General features: G+C 41.2%; 2 protein-coding genes across 3 annotated transcripts in view; one reads left to right on the plus strand and one right to left on the minus strand.

The window, feature by feature from the left end:
- ZNF322 (zinc finger protein 322) overlaps positions 1–8,971 on the minus strand; it is a 27,182-nt gene extending 18,211 nt beyond the window's left edge. For both annotated transcript variants that reach the window (XM_059938158.1, XM_059938157.1), the window contains exons 1-2: positions 8,685–8,971; positions 7,774–7,862 (exon numbers count right to left, since the gene is read on the minus strand). The gene's annotated coding sequence lies outside the window, so the exon portion shown is untranslated. The remainder of the gene's footprint in view (positions 1–7,773; positions 7,863–8,684) is intronic.
- LOC132374463 (casein kinase II subunit alpha-like) lies at positions 1,486–2,713 on the plus strand. Its single transcript, XM_059938173.1, is given in 3 exon segments — positions 1,486–1,819; positions 1,822–2,038; positions 2,040–2,713. Coding segments are annotated over 3 exon segments (993 nt in total). The 5' UTR covers positions 1,486–1,626; the 3' UTR covers positions 2,623–2,713.
- Positions 8,972–16,519: the final 7,548 nt, after the last annotated feature.

Consider the following 16,519-nt stretch of genomic DNA (forward strand, 5'->3'; position numbering starts at 1 on the left):
AAGGCTCCCTCTCTCACCTCACTCAAATCTTTGGTAAACTGTCATAGTCTCAGTAAGGCCTGACTGACCATCCTATTTTAAATTATGACACACCTCCACCCCAGCTGACCCACACATACAACACTCCTTCTCTCCTTTCCTGTTTTATTTTTCTCCATAGAATGTAAGCCCCTAAAGGACAAGGATTTTAGTTCATTTCATTTGCTGCTGTTTCCCTAGCACCTGGGACAGTGCCTGGCACAGAGGAGGTATGTTCACATATAATGAGGTACTTTGTAGCTGTAAAACAGGATGAATTGATGTGGAGCAATTTCTAGGATAAACCGTAAATTTTAGAAAGCAACGGTGTAAAAAAGTATGCTACATTTTGTGTAAGAATGAAGTAGAAATGAGAAACTACACATGTATCTATTCATTTGGCCAAAAAGAAACTCAGAAAAGAAGAAACTAATGAGTTTGGTTATCATCACAAGGTAGGTGTAAATGGGATCAAAAGGACAGGAAAATGAAACTGGTACCAAAGGGTGGATGGAAAGAGAGTCATACTTCTGTTAGTATATACATTTTTGTAAAACACACATTTTTACCTTTTAAACTGTTACATTTCACATATTCAACAAATACATAAATAAATAGAAAAGCTGGGGGAGAAAAAAATTAAAATGGAATACAAATAAAACAAACAAGTCTGTATTTCAAATTAATAACAAAACCACCCAGGAGGGGGAAAAATAACTCAAATAATTTTATAATACAGTATTAGGATTATATAAACTCAAACTAAAGATAAAAAGGACTATAAACAATTACTGAACTCTAATTAGTAGGAGTTTTCCCCTAGAGTGGAAAAGGTTCACTACTTAATGTATAGCCTAGGAATGAACAAATAAATAAATATAACGGCACCCAGATGCTTCATTGTCAGCGAAGGGGGTTACAAACACAGAAAAGGGAAAGGCTAGAATGAACTCTGCATCTGTAGTGTTTAACTGGAATTAGAAGTATCAGTATGAGGTCAAGGTTTCTAAGTATATACAGAAAAAATAGAAATGTGTGTATATGTGAAAGTGTGTACTTTTTTTCTACTAATGTCTAGCTGAGAGGTCACAGAAACGATGAAATCCCAGTAGTAATGAGCACACCAAGCACTTAGAGCGTGGTTTCTAAACACCGTTTCCCATTGAAAGGAATCAAGGCTCACTGGAGAAATGGCTAATTCCAGGGTTTAGAAAGTACAAGATGAACCTGGAACATCTTGTTGTGTCAGAAAATAAGGAAGTGCTCAAAAAGTGGTGACAATATGCCAAGTGGACCCAGGAGCCAGGCTGAAGGGGCTGCCACTATACAAATCTGGAACAAACAACATCAAAATAAATAATGGTAGTCATAAATTAGTAACACAATAAGAATCCATGAATCCATACTCATTTAAAAAGTGAATAAATAGTCTGCCGCCGCCATATTGTCTGTGTGAAGAGAGGGGAGAGTGGCCGCCGCCACTGCAGCTTCCACCACAGTTTGAAGGAAACAGTTCTGAAACAAGGTCTTACCCCCAGCTGCCTCTCAACACAGTGACTGCCATCTCTCCAAACGTCAAGTCCAGCTTTGTCCGCCAACCTGTCTGACATGTCGGGACCCATGCCAAGCAGGGCCAGAGTTTACACAGATGTTAATACGCACAGACCCCGAGAGTACTGGGATTACAAGTCACATGTGGTGGAATGGGGAAATCAAGATGACTACCAGCTGGTTAGAAAATTAGGCCCGGGTAAATACAGTGAAGTATTTGAAGCCATCAACATCACAAATAATGAAAAAGTTGTGTTAAAATTCTCAAGCCAGTAAAGAAGAAGAAAATCAAGCGTGAAATAAAGATTTTGGAGAATTTGCGAGGCGGTCCCAACATCATCACACTGGCAGACATTGTAAAAGACCCTGTGTCACGAACTCCCGCCTTGGTTTTTGAACACGTAAACAACACAGACTTCAAGCAATTGTACCAGACGTTAACAGACTATGATATTCGATTTTACATGTATGATTCTGAAGGCCCTGGATTATTGTCACAGGATGGGGATTATGCACAGAGATGTAAAGCCCTATAATGTTATGATTGATCATGAGCACAGAAAGCTACGGCTAATAGACCGGGCTTTGGCTGAGTTTTACCATCCTGGCCAAGAACATAACGTCCAAGTTGCTTCCCGATATTTCAAAAGTCCTGAGCTACTTGCAGACTATCAGATGTATGATTATAGTTTGGGTATGTGGAGCTTGGGTTGTATGCTGGCAAGTGTGATCTTCCGAAAGGAGCCATTTTTCCATGGACATGACAATTATGATCAGTTGGTGAGGACAGCCAAGGTTCTGGGGACAGAAGATTTACATGACTATATTGACAAATACAACATTGAATTAGATCCACGTTTTAACGGTATCTTGGGCAGACATTCCTGTAAGCGATGGCAACGCTTTGTCCACAGTGAAAACCAGCACCTGGTCAGCCCTGAGGCCTTGGATTTCCTGGACAAGCTGATGCGGTATGACCACCACTCATGGCTCACCGCAAGAGAGGCCATGGAGCACCCCTATTTCTACACTGTTGTGAAGGACCAGGCTTGAATGGGCTCATCTAGCATGCCAGGGGGCAGTATGCCTGTCAGCAGCGCCAATATGATGTCAGGGATTTCTTCAGTGCCAACCCCTTCAGCCCTTGGACCTTGGGCAGGCTACACCAGTGATTGCTGCTGCCAACCCCCTCGGGGTGTCTGTTCCAGCTGCCGCTGGCGCTCAGCAGTAACGGCCCCTTCTGTCTCCTGATGCCTGAGCAGAGGCTGGGGAGTCCACTCACTCCCTTGATGCAGCTGGCGCCTGGCGGGGAGGAGTGAAACACTTCAGAAGCACCGTGTCTGAACCGTTGCTTGTGGATTTATAGTAGTTCAGTTATTAAAAAAAAAATTATAATAGGCTGATATTCTTTTTTTTCTTTTTTTTTTCTTTCTTTCTTTTTTTTTTAACTCGAACTTTTCATAACTCAGGGGAGTCCCTGAAAAATTATCTGCAGGTGGAATATTTCACGGACAAATTTTTTTTCTCCCCTTCCAAATTCAGTTCCTCATCCCTAAAGAACAAAAATAAACCAGTCTCAATTCTGGCTGTTGTGTTTGGGTGGAGATTTCTTCCCATGCCCACCATTGCTCCCCTACCATCCCACACCTTGAGGGGTTTGTATTTCATGCTCTCCTCCAGAGATTACAAAAATGTAGCTTCTTGAAGGGAGGTGGGAAGGAAGGAGGAAGAAAGGACCCAACCTACAAGAGCAGTGTACTGCTAGTCACTTATATCACTTTACTCCAAAAGTGCTTCAGTGGGGTTATACTGGTGAATCTAGTGGAAATATGTCTTAGTTACACTGAGATGCTGAAAATCTACCCAAAGTGCAGACAGGTCCTGAAAACGACTGTTCAGTATGAATCATGTCTTATTGACCTAACCTAAATGCAACTCACTTATAATTTAGTTTCAGTTCAGTTTAAAACTTTAATACCGTCCCTCCCAGGATCCTTACCTTGGTCCTCTCCCCTTTCATCTCCCAACATGCTCTACAGCTGGTAGGAGGGGGAAGGCAAAATCTTTTTCAGTTTTCTTTGACTTGGCCCTTTTGAATTCAGTTAGTTACTGTGTATAATTACTGCTTTTTACAAAAGAAAAAAACACTGTCTATGTTGGTTTCATGCTAGCAACTCTTGAAGAGCTAATGAGAGACGTGGCCACTGCATTTTATTTTAAGCTTTCTACCTTCTTTTCCTCCTACCTTCCCCTTCCCTCAGATGCCATCCATTGAGAAGACCTGCCCGTCAGTCTTGTAAATGTACCTGAGAGGTAGGAGCAGAGCCACTATTTCCAGTAAAACTGAAATGGTAGACCTGTAATTGTGGGAAAACTAAACTCTCTTGTTACAGCCCTGCCACCCCTTGCTGTCTGTATATACATAATACTTTGTCCTTCATATGTGAAAGATCCAGTGCTGGAATTCTTTGGTGTAAATAAACGTTTGGTTTTATTTATCCCCCCCCCCAAAAAAAGTGAATAAATAGTGAGCGAGAAGGGAAAGTTTTTTCTTATATTAAAAAAGCCAACAATTAAATGTAGAATAAATGATGGAATTAAAGACATCACATGTCCAATGAAGAGTAACAACTGTTTCAGGCAAAAATATAGTGGATGAAAGTTTTATGAGAATCATGATATTTACACAATCTGAATATATCTCCCCACTAGATATTTAATAATTACAAAGACAAAGTAACTTCACAGTATAGAAACCTGGAAGACACCACCTTAACCAAATGATCAGAGTTAACATCACCAGTAACAAGATATATAGTTGCCTCCTAATATGATGCAAAGAGAAGAACAGAACATCACTTCTGTGCTATCTTGCCAAAAATGTATAACCTGAATCTAATCATGAGGAAACATCAGACAAACCCAAACTGAGGAAAATTCTGCCAAATAAATGGCCTAAACTTAAAAGAAAAGAAGTCTAAAGACAAAGTCTGAGGATATGTTCCACAATAAAGACATGAAAATTAAATGAAATGGGTGATGGTGGAATGGATCCTGGACAACAAAAAAAACTTATTTTTCTTTTCCTACAAAGGACGTTAGTGGAACAATTGGCTAAACCCCAATAATGTCTGGCGATCAGATAATAGTATTATATGAATGTTAATTTTTTGACTGTGATAACTGTAATGATAATATAAGAGAATAGCCTTGTCTTCAGGGAATAAACAATTGAGTATTTAGGACAGGCTTTCTCAACTAGAGTTCTGGCAAAGAACGAAGCCCTACAGAAAATGACTTGAGTAACTAGTTTTTCAATTCTCCCAAGGATGGCATGTAGCTAGTAGCACTGAACACACATGGGAGAGAAGTTAATTCATTGCATACCTATTACTTCAGGGCTTAGCATGTCTTAGGACTTTAGGGCCTAATTCTCTCGTAGTTTGAGATGAGGTATTATGTCTATAACTTACTCTCAAAAGGTTCAGAAAAAATGTACATATAGGTACATGTATGTATAGAGAAATTAGTATAGACAGACTCATAAAACAAACATAGTAAAATGTAAACATTTAGGGACTGTGGGTGAAGGGTGTATGGGTATTCTTTATATTATTTTATAACTTTTTTGTAAATCTGAAATTACTTCAAAATTTAAATGTATCTTATTTTGTTTTTTAAGAACATGGGAGCTGAGGGCTTCCCTGGTGGCGCAGTGGTTAAGAGTCCGCCTGCCAATGCATGGGACACGGGTTCGAGCCCTGGTCCGGGAGGATCCCACATGCCGTGGAGCAGCTAAGCCCGTGCGCCACAACTACTGAGCCTGTGCTCTACAGCCCCCAAGCCACAACTACTGAGCCCACTGCCACAACCACTGAAGCCTGCACGCCTAGAGCCTGTGCTCCGCAACAGGAGAAGCCACCGCAGTGAGAAGCCTGCGCACCACAATGAAGAGTAGACCCCACTCGCTGCAGCTGGAGAGGGCCAGCGTGCAGCAAGGAAGACCCAATGCAGCCAAAAATAAATAAATTAAAAAAAAAAATATATATATATATATAAATTAAAAAAAAAAAAAGAACATGGGAGCTGAGAGTTAGTATATTGTGATAGTTAAAGCTGAATGTTCAAACTCTGGAATCAGATTTTGGCTCAACTTCCCACTGTGCTCTTTTGTAGCTATGAGAACTTGGGTAAGTTACTTCCTTCAGCTTCAAACTTCAATTTCGATAAAATAACTAAGATACCATTACATATCTTAAGGAGTTGCCATGGGAACCGAGACACTGTCAATAAAGGACGTGGCTCAATGCCTGGGTCTCAACAGATGCTCAATAAATGGTAGGTTCTATTATTTTCTTAATTCCATCTTCACAGTCACAAAAACACTAACATTTCTTGAGCTCATCCTCTGTGCCTGTCTCTTATGCAAAGCCTTGTTCAAAATCCATTTAAAATAGTTAACTAAATAATAAATAATAATCAGTTAATGATTAATATGAAGATTAAGCAAAAACCAGAAAAACATTTATGGAGAATGCTAGGAGGAAAAGGAAGACTTTAGAATCACAACTAAGTAAAGATATGCATCCATACAGACAAATAGCTACTCTAAGATGCTGGCTGTATGGGAGTCTTGTCTTTTAAAAGGTGTGTTACTGTTAAGGTCAAAAGGAGAGTAGAGTGGAAATAAACGATTCTGAGCATGGTCATAGCCTGGTAAATGAATTACAATATTCCCTAATTTTATCAGCCCAGGGTATCATATTTGCCCTAAATAGCCAATCAATTGTAGGGCACCAAGGAAAAAAATTAAAAATAAGGAAAAAATTAAAAATAAGGAAGTCTTTTAGAGGTCAGCACCTAGAAAATAAAATACAGTCTGGCTGTCAAAATTTAAAGTAATCCATGACACTTCCCTAGTTCAAAATACTATAACTGCTTCCTACCACTCTAAGAATAAAACCTAAAGTTTTCACTGCGCTGCATAATGTGGTACCTCTCCCTACCTTCAGCCTCACACAACACATCAGAATCTTTACACTTGCTCCTTCTGCCTAGAATGCTCTCCCCTCAAGTAGCTTGCTCCTTTATTTGATCAAGTCTCTGACTGAAAATTATTTCCTCAAAAAGAGGCACACCCTGACTACTTCATCTAAAATAGCTACGTCCCCTTAGCCTGTTTTACAATATTTCTCTTCATAGCACCTATCATCATCCAACTTTGTGGTATATATCTTATATTTGTTAACTTGTCTCTCTCCTACTAGAATATAACTTCCATTAGGGTTAGGACTTAGTCTTTTGTTCACTGCAATAGTCCTAGCGTCTAGAATACATTTGTAGAATGAATGAAAAATATGAATGAATATCAGAACCAAAATAGAGCCATCATCATCCTCTAAGCCTCAGTAGCAATATAACAGGCTAGGCTAGTAGCCCTGGCTGGTCCATCTGGCAAACCCAAATATATACTTCAAGTCTTAGCTTCAGGGTACCCTTCGCTAAGAGGTTTCTCTTACCTCTTCCTAGGAAAAGACTGGTTCTCTCTTCCATGGCTAGGATCAGAGTGCACAGAATAGGCAGACAGGTTGAGTACAGAACTTCAAAGCCCAAGGCTATCCTTACAGTTAAAGGATGTACGTGACAAGCAGATAAAGTCGATAAAGTGTTATCTAAAAAACTAGATAATGATTACTGTATCAGGTCCCAGGCTAGGGATTACCTCATTTATTTTTCATTGATTACATGGATTATCTCATTTAATCTTCCCAAGATTGTAAAATAGGTATGAATACCAATGTTTTCGCCTTACAGATAGAAAACCTGATGCTCAGGGCAGTTATATAACTACGTAAGAATTCACAGCTAGTAAGTAGCAGAGCCAGTATCTAAATCTCCATCTTCTGACTCCAGGGCCTGCTTAAGCATAGGGCATACTGCCTTTTGGGGGCTGCAAATCAATCACAAAGGAATTACTAAAAGCCTATTGTGAATAAACCTGTTGAAAAGGAGTAGAAAATACACTTAAATTCGTAGGACAGGACTCGGTTTTAGCACTCTGCTATCTCAGGAGCTAAGAAAGGGTCATGTATCTTCTTTCCATGTATCTTCTCCCATTCCTCCTTGTCTCCCCCAGTTTCCCTCTCCTCCGCCCTCAAAAATCCACCGTTTATATAGAAACATACAGCCTGGTATGTTACTTACCATAACAACAAAGACTCAAGACTATCTTCCTTTTGGCTCCAAAAGGTCTCTAGTCCATAACTATTCACAACACTCAATTCTTCCCTCTCCTAAAGGAAAAAAAATCAATAATGTAGAAATTTATAATTTTTGTGAAATTTATAACTTTTCTGAGGCTTGGACATCAAAAAATTGGTTCCATTTACTCCCCAGTCTGGTCAGTATCTTTCAACCGTAACTTACATCTTCCCACCTTTCCTTACATTCTGTTTTCTCCTGCGAGAAGCACCTGCCACTGGTAGCCATCAGTTCCTTCCCAACAGCTCTAGACAAAACATCGAGAATCCCTCTGGGTAATGACTAACCTTAACTTCATAATAAAGCCCTGAGTCCTGTTCTACTTGTTTCAATTTTTACCTCAACTTCTGAGACCAATGACCCATTCTTCTACCACTATAAACCTCAAGATGCAGTTGATAAGGGCATATGATACAAAGCTATATATAATGCCTGTTTCCAAAAATGGTTATGGAATGATTAAACAAACCAGATTTTTGTGCATACAGATTCGATGCAACATGACCAATCTCTGCCTTAAAGATAGGGGTGGGCGGTGGGTGGAGAACATTCAACGTCCTTGTTTTGATTTTCCCCCCCAAAGTGAAAGATACACTTAGATCACTTAGAAAAGTGCCTGGCAGTGTTCACTATTATCTCCAGGAACGATAGTACTAAGCTTCTCTTCCTTCAACTTTTCATTGACCTCCTTTCAGTCGCCGTCAGGGGGGGTCCCAGACCCTGCTCTGTTGCGAGGACCAGAGGCTGCTCCTACCAGGCGGAGGCCGAGGGGGTCTCCGGTCCCGCAGAACCCCTCCCCCGATCCCTGGGCCCCGCAGTCCATGCCCCTCCCAGGCCCCGCGGGCCGCGCTTACCACGGCAGCAGCCGGCGCCGCCTCTCCGCCTGGGACGGCACTTCCGGTTACTCTCCGGACACTCGGCTTTGGGTTTCCCGGCGGCCGCAGGCTCCGGGCGGTAAACCTAAGGGCCCACCTTCGGGAAAAGAAGGAAAGCCAACCTGGGAGGCCGACTAGAGCCAGAAGCAGCCCCCTTTGCGTGGCTCGGCGAGGGCAGTTGGGGCCAGGCCATCCAGGGGGCGCTTTAAGGGCCGACAAGGCCGGCTACCCGAGCCCTTTCAGCCTAGCTGGGAAGCAGCCGGAGCAGCCCCGCCCCCTCGAATCACATGATCACCCCCTGTTCAGCCACTAGGGTGCTCCACCCCCGGCCTCTGGGCCAATAGGGGCCGAGCCTCTGGACAGGGGGCGGGGCCCTGGGGCGCCTGCGCTCCGGGGCCCTTGGTGTTTCGGGGCGGAGCAGTGGAGGACTTTATTTAGGGATCCTTTCTGATGCTACGGACGTCTGGGGGTGACGAGAGGACCCCACTGCCACCTTGTCTAAGAAGAAGCAACCCTGTTTATATTACAGTTTCCGACTTATGTTCTCTTTCCTGAAGGCTGTTAAAAGAGGACTCGAGGCAGGAGGAGCCTCAGAAGACATGGATGCCACCGACCCAGTGGAAAACACCCCGAAGGATCTGGAAGAAATGGAGGATCCCAAAACACAGTGGAAGAGCTCCGTCACCCAAGATGTGGCCAGAGAGATGAATGAAATGCTTTAAAGGGGGGATAGTGTTGGCTTTGTGTGGGTAGAGAAAACTGCAGAGGAGGATAGGACTGCTCTGATTGTAGGTTTCCCAGTCCTTCCTGATTGTTTATGGGCTGGAATCAACTTAAGTAATCACCTATGTTTGGGTTGGAGCAGAAATGAGATTTCCTTCAGAGAGAAGTAAATATACCTATATCTACATTTCCCCTTGCTCAGTTGTTCAATGAAAAAAAAGTTTCCTAAAATCCCTCAGACATCAAAGGGGAAGGATTAGTACTAGGAATATAGAGGACAAAAAACTGGGTAATGAGACCAAGAACTTGGATTGGGAGAAAAATACTCAGTTTAGGGAGTGGTGAGAGTATCATCAGGGTCATAACAGTCATTTATTCAAGATTAACTAATCATGTTCCTAATTCTGGAATTCTTCCCCAGAGTAGTTGCAGCTTAGTTTCATGTTTGTTTTTAATCAAAACTTCCAAATAAGTCCCAAATATTCTATCCAGAGCCTTCTTAATATTTGAAATAATTTTTAATAACTTTAGAGTATGTGATATGTTCCAGACATTGTTCTCATCATTTTACACGTATTATCCCTTTAACTTGTAACAAAAATTCTATGAGTGATGAATTAGGAGACTGGGATTGACATATATACACTATGTATAAAATGGATAACTAATAAGAACCTGATATATAAAAAAATAAATAAAATAAAATTCAAAAAAAATTCTATGAGATGTTTATTATTATTTTTATCTTAGGAGAAAACTGGTGCAGGAAGAGATTGAGTACCTTGCCCAAGATCACACATTTAGTAACTAGTGAAGCTGAAATATGAATATTCATACCAGAGCCTGTGCTTGCCATCATTGTACTTATAGGGCTGTATCAATAGTGGTGACTGTATAGTGGAAAAGTACTGAGTTCTGATTCCTGCACTGTGTATAGGAAGGTCTCAATAATTGTTGAATTGAACTCTTCAGCTTTTTCTTTAAAGATACATTGACCCAAGCAAAGAGCTCATTTTATTCATTGTTTCATTCACTCAACACATGTTTATTGAGCACTTCCAATTCACCTGACACGATGCTGAGTATTAGGAATTTAAAGGCAGGAAAGAATCAGTCCCATTCCTCTAACGGTTCACAGCCTACTATGGAGAGAGCAAGTGGTGTGATAGAGGTAGAAGTTACATAAGGTAGTGTGGGAGCAGAGAGAAGGAGCACTTGTTTGAGAAAGGGTCAGAAATGACTCTGTAGAACGTGGGGCATGAGGTGAGGCTTGAAGGAATGGCAGCAAGGAGTTGAAGATGGGACTGGAATGGAAGATGGGAAATAGGTCAGAGATGTTTTAATGTGATTACAGTTAATGGACTTTATCTTGTAAGAAATGGGAATCCATTCATGGAGTAGCTCAATTATCCCCAATCTTAAAATCTTTAGAAGGATGATTTTATTTTAGTTTTACATATAGAGAGAAGCAAAACAGGAAGCCTGGAGACAAGGATAAAGAATAAGGTAGAGTAGCCTGAAAATTAGGAAAATGAAAAAAATGGGTCATGGCAACCAAGGGAGGAGAGGTTCAATTAAAAGGTTATTGAGAGCAATGTCAAAGAGATCAGATGAGATGTCACCAAAGAACATTGGATAAAGTTTACATGAGAATTACTATGTTCTAAGTGCTGTTATAGGCACTTTATAGTATTAGCTCACTTAATCATCCAACAACCCTGTGTGCTTTAATTCTCACAATAATCCCATATTATAGATGAGGAAGATGAGGTACAAGGAGGATAAGTAATCTGGGCAAAATCATGCAGTTGATAAGAGGCAGAATGGGGATTTAAACACTGGGAGTCTGGCTTCTGAGTCTGTGCTTGTTACCACTACCCTATCCTGCCTCTCTAAAGAGGCTCTGCGGAGTTCAGAAAAAAAAGAGGTTTTTTTCTTTAGTAAGGGCAGCTTCTGCGGAATGTGGTGGAAAGGGAAGTAGAGAATGCAGGTAGCATCATCTTTTCTTTCAGAAGCTTGGCTATGAAGAAGAACAAAGAAAGACCATCTCTAGCATGGAACACAGGACTTAAACAGTGAGCAGGGCCTAGGGCTTCAGGGTGGGGGAGATTTTAATATGTTGCTAAAGGAAACAAGTTCATAGAAAGGATGAGGATTCAGGAAAGGGGTATATGATGTAGAGAGGCCACTTAGGAGACAGGAGAGGCTGAGGTCTGCAGTACGAAGAAGAACTAGCCTTGAATGGGAGAAGGAATCTGAGATCAGAGCAGGAAAATATATCTGTGTTGCTTTGGTCTTGTTCAGAAACCCTTACTTTTAGAATTTGGAGGGAGGAACCCCAACTAGCCATAGATACTGTATCCATCAGGCTCCCATCTATTCTATTAGTCATTTGCCAGAACCCTGATTCAGAGGATTTTTCTCATAAGAAATAATCTTCGGTCTGATTGAATCCAAAGATAAAAATCAGTGATATATTTTTAGAAAATAAATCACCATGTTCATGTTTCAACAATTCCAGTAGGATAACATTGCTGTTCTTCAGCTCCTGATTTCCCAGGGTATCTCAGATTTTCCCACTGAAGGATAACCAAGCAAGAGGAGAATGACCAAGTACCTCAAAGTGGCTTCTCACAGTTGGAAAGTTAATTTGGGTGTCTCATTTTATCTTTAAAACTCATGCAATTTGCATTCTACCCTGTGATCTAGTTGGCACTGGAAATAGAAAATTAAAAAAAATTCGTTCCTATCATTAATAAATCATAGTTGAAAAATGAAATAGATATTTGCCTAGTTCAGAGGTGGCAAATCTATGGGGTAAATTACTAGTTTCCTCCCCCATATCCATGTCACTAACACCAATCAGTTGTGAATTCTCTTTTCCACTTTACAAAAACTTAAGCTCAGGTACCTTCTCAATACAATATCCACTGTCAGTCAATCAGGATGGATTTTGCTTTGCTACCCCTGTGCATGAGAGAAGTTTAATTCAATAGCATACGAACTAGAGGAAAGCTCTGTACAAAGTACCATAAGAATGTTGAAGGAAGTGGGTTATTCTGTCTGGAGGGATCAGAGGAGACTTTACAAAAAGAGATAGGCAGTCTATGGCTGTTATGATTGCTTTGTTCCACAACTCTTCAGAGAGCCAGGTTTCTTCCAGTTCATTGTCCCCTATTCCTTGGAATGTTGCCTTTATCTGGTAGGTAGAATTCTAACCATCACATTCACATTTGAGACAGAAAGATGGAGGAAGAGACAAAGAAGAAAAGGCAAAGGGCATGTACCAGCTTTTAGTAAAGGAAGTTTCCAAGAAGCTGCCACACAATCATTCCACCTGCATCTCATTGGCCAGACCTCAGTCACACTGTCACATGGAGTAGCAAGTACTAATCCTATGGATGAAGTTGAATATGGATATTACATGGGAATCTGGGATGGGGGGAAGGAAGAAGGGAAGTTGCTTTGTTAAATACTGGATTAAATCAAGTGGTCTATTTTTCATTTTCTGCATGACTCTTGTAGCTATAACCCCCCCATAATATGCATGTTCATCTTCTTCCATAGGAATAGAACCCAATATTTTTGGAAAGCATATGGACAGCAGAATAAAAATTAACTCCCTTGCAGTTACAGAGCATAATGAGACAATGATAGTCACTAAATAAGAAGGGTAACAAAGGTAAGGAAATCTGGAGAGAATCAGCTTGAAGAAGCAAAAAATGAAGTTGGTAGTATGCAGGGTCCAGTAGATAAAGAGGGAGTGAATTATGTGAAGAGGGCAGAACTTCCTTTGGGAAATCTGATGAAAAGCCACCAGGGATTTGGCCATATCTGAAGTCTCCTTTTAAAAGAGCTCAAGTGGAGGGAGCTAGCTCAAGTCTGGAGGGGAGAAACAGCAGAGGGAAATTTCTGAGTGTGTCTTGTTTTATCCTGTTAGTGGCTCCATTCCTTCCTTGCCAGAACTTGTTTCTCTCCCAAGGAGAACTCAAGGAACTAAGTTGAGTTTCTGTCTTGGCCCTCCTCAACCTCGTGGCTCCCCTCTTGCTGAAATAGACTTCTATCTCCCCTTACTGAGTACAAATCTTGTTCTTAGACACTGACATTTAGCAGTGTCTGGGACATCTGTTTTGAACATCATCTTTGGCTTTCCCCTGGTGCAAAGGGTAAGCAAGATCACTTACCCTTTGCAACCGGGGACGGCTATAGAGAGAGTGGTTACTTTGTTGCAGGCTAGGTCTTTATTAGGTGGGTATTACTGACTCAAGCCTATATACACAGATGCTTTGATTGCCCTAATTTTCAAAAAAAGTTCTCCTCCTATACTTGAGGAGGTCTATCATAAATCTCAAGTATAATCTTCTGCCTCAAGTGTCTTCAGGTTGTTTTCCTAACTTAAAATTTTTTCAACAAATGGTTGCCACTTTTTTTTTTGGCATGAGTTTTGAGTTAAACCAAACCAAACCAAACCAAACCGAGATGAGCACGTTGCATCAGTCCTCCAGGTAGCCCCCAGACAGGTTAGAACAGACCTATATGATAATTTGAGACCAAGGACTGTTCTGCTTTCTTTGGAATCAGGCAGCAGGCTCCCACACTGGGAACACACACTTCTGTCTTTAAGTCTGCTGCTGAGCCAGAGGGGGAGTGGGGCAAGAGCAAGTAAACATGCCACAAAGATTCCTACCATATTTTAGTTGACTTTTTCTTGATTCAGCTTTCATTGGTTGCTGTAAAGTTTGGACTACCTTCCAGAATTCTCATGAAATTAGCTTTCACATTTTCTGCTTGTTTTTAAATGTTTTTGTCAAGGGACAGGAACTTAGAGCTGTCTGCTCTGCTTCCTTGCCCCAAATGTTTTTATAGAGCATCTCAAACTCTTCCAAAGAAATTCTGCAATATTAATTCACAAAACATGTGAACATAACTGAAGAATCCTTCCCCTTCTGCAGGCTGAGGAACAATATTCTTAGGTTAATAAAAACTTTTGTGCTTTTGTTGATGTGTTGTTGATACTGATGTTTGCTGATGTGTTTAAGACAACAGAAACCTTCAAAACAAATAAAGAAGAACCTTTGGAATTTGGGGGATAAGGAAGAAAAAAGAAAAAGAAAAATCAGGTAAAACATAGTAGAGAAATAAGTTAGGGCTCAACAGATTGTTTTGTAAGCTAATACATAGGCTCTTCTTTTTAGAGAACAATTATGTATTAACTCAACATCAGCCTAGCCAATGATCTAGGTACACAGCCTGAACACAATTGGTGCAAACAGTTTTAATTTACTCATTCAGCTAATATGTATCAGACACTAACCGAGGGGCTATGCATGTGACGGACATCATGCCCCAAAATTGCTCTGAATGAAAGAAGTGGCAGTTCTCAAGAGAGACATGATTGTAGAATCCTTTGTATTCCCTGAAAGGGCTGTGAGTCAGTTCTTTAAGGCTCCTGTAACAAATTACCATGTACTTAGTGGATTAAACAATACAAATTTCTTATCTTACAGTTCTGTAGTTCAGAAGTCTAATTGAGGGCACACTGGGTTAAAATCAAGGTGTTTGCAGTGCTGCGTTCCTTTCTGGAGAATCTGCTTCCTCACTCTTTCCAGCTTCTAGGTTTCCTGCAGCTTTTGGCTCATAGCCTTCTTCTTCCATCTCCAAAGCCTGCAATGAAGGACCAATTTCCTCTTATGTCACATCTCTCCAAGTCTTCTGTCATTGCAAAACTCTCTGACTACAGCCAGGAAACTTTCTCCACTCTTAAGGACTCATGTGATTAGATTGGGCTCACCCGGATGATCTCCCCATCTCAAGGTTGTAAACTTGATCACATCCGCAAAGTCCTTTTTGCCATCATGGTAATATATTCACAGGTTCCTCCTGTACTGATTGCTCATGTCAGGGGAGGACTCTAACGACTTGGAGGGTAACAAAGTTCATCATTATTGCCAACCACCAGAAATAGAAGTCCAAACAAGTCTGCTCACTGCATCTTGCTATCAGAGTCACCAGGGAAAACACAACACAGTCAAGCACAGGATGGAACAACACTTTACTTACACAGCGAAGAGACAGAGCAAGGTCAGCTTTAATATGTGTGTCCGTCCCCCATGTCTAGCAGGTCCCCACAGCAGCTATGCACACCCCTCTCATGCCACAGTAGGAGGACCACAACCCCTTTCCCGTGGGGTCTGAAATACTGGAAGCTGGGAGCATGCCTGAGGGTCACTGATGCATGTGCTTAAGCAGAACAAAGGAGTACACATTATGAAACAGGGAAATAGATTCCCACATAAGGCAATAAGCCTGGCACAGACTGTGTGGGCTCTTTATCTCTTGGTAAGGATGTGTTCCAGGCACAAGGCCCATTCTTATCTGACCAAGCAGGGGCTGAAAGACTGTGCACACGAGACTGCCTTTCTCAAGAATCCACCCCAAATCTACTGAAACAATAGATAAAGCATGTCAGATCTGGTAGGACCCTAGTCTACCTCAAATTTGGAAGCATAACTGGGTCCATTGGGTTCCCTGAACAACCTGTGCAGATGCAGCTCACTGGCAGAGACTTTCTGTCCTTTTGAGAGAGCACTTTACCAGGTTCACTAAGAGAACTACACCCAGGAGTATGACCAGTCCTCCCTGGAGCCTGGTGCTCAGCTAGGAACCCCAAATGCCAGGGCTGAGCCAGCTGAAGAGGTCAAAGAATGAGTCTAGGTATGACATCTAAAACACGAGCAAAAAAAAAAAAAAAGCAAAAGTAAACCCAACAGAATTCAAACCTGCCAGTCCACGCAACCACAAGAATAATTCCAAGAAATAAATGTCTTTATGTGTGAAAAAAAGAGCTAGGGCAAGGTTGAAGATAAGGTTCATCCACGTGAGGCCACTCCTTCAAGACTAGGAAAGGGCTGTTTTATGTAATATATAGAAAAAACACCGAGTAGCAAAATGAGAAAACAGAGGAATATGTTCTAAAGGAGAAAACAAGATAAAACCTCTGGGGGCGGGGGGCAGACCCAGTAAAAAGGAATAAGTAATTTACCTGATAAAGAGTTTAAAGTAATAGTCATAAAGATGATCAGCAAGCTTGG

The sequence above is a fragment of the Balaenoptera ricei genome, chromosome 11 (genome assembly GCF_028023285.1).
Source record: "Balaenoptera ricei isolate mBalRic1 chromosome 11, mBalRic1.hap2, whole genome shotgun sequence".
NCBI classification, from domain to species: Eukaryota; Metazoa; Chordata; class Mammalia; order Artiodactyla; family Balaenopteridae; genus Balaenoptera; species Balaenoptera ricei.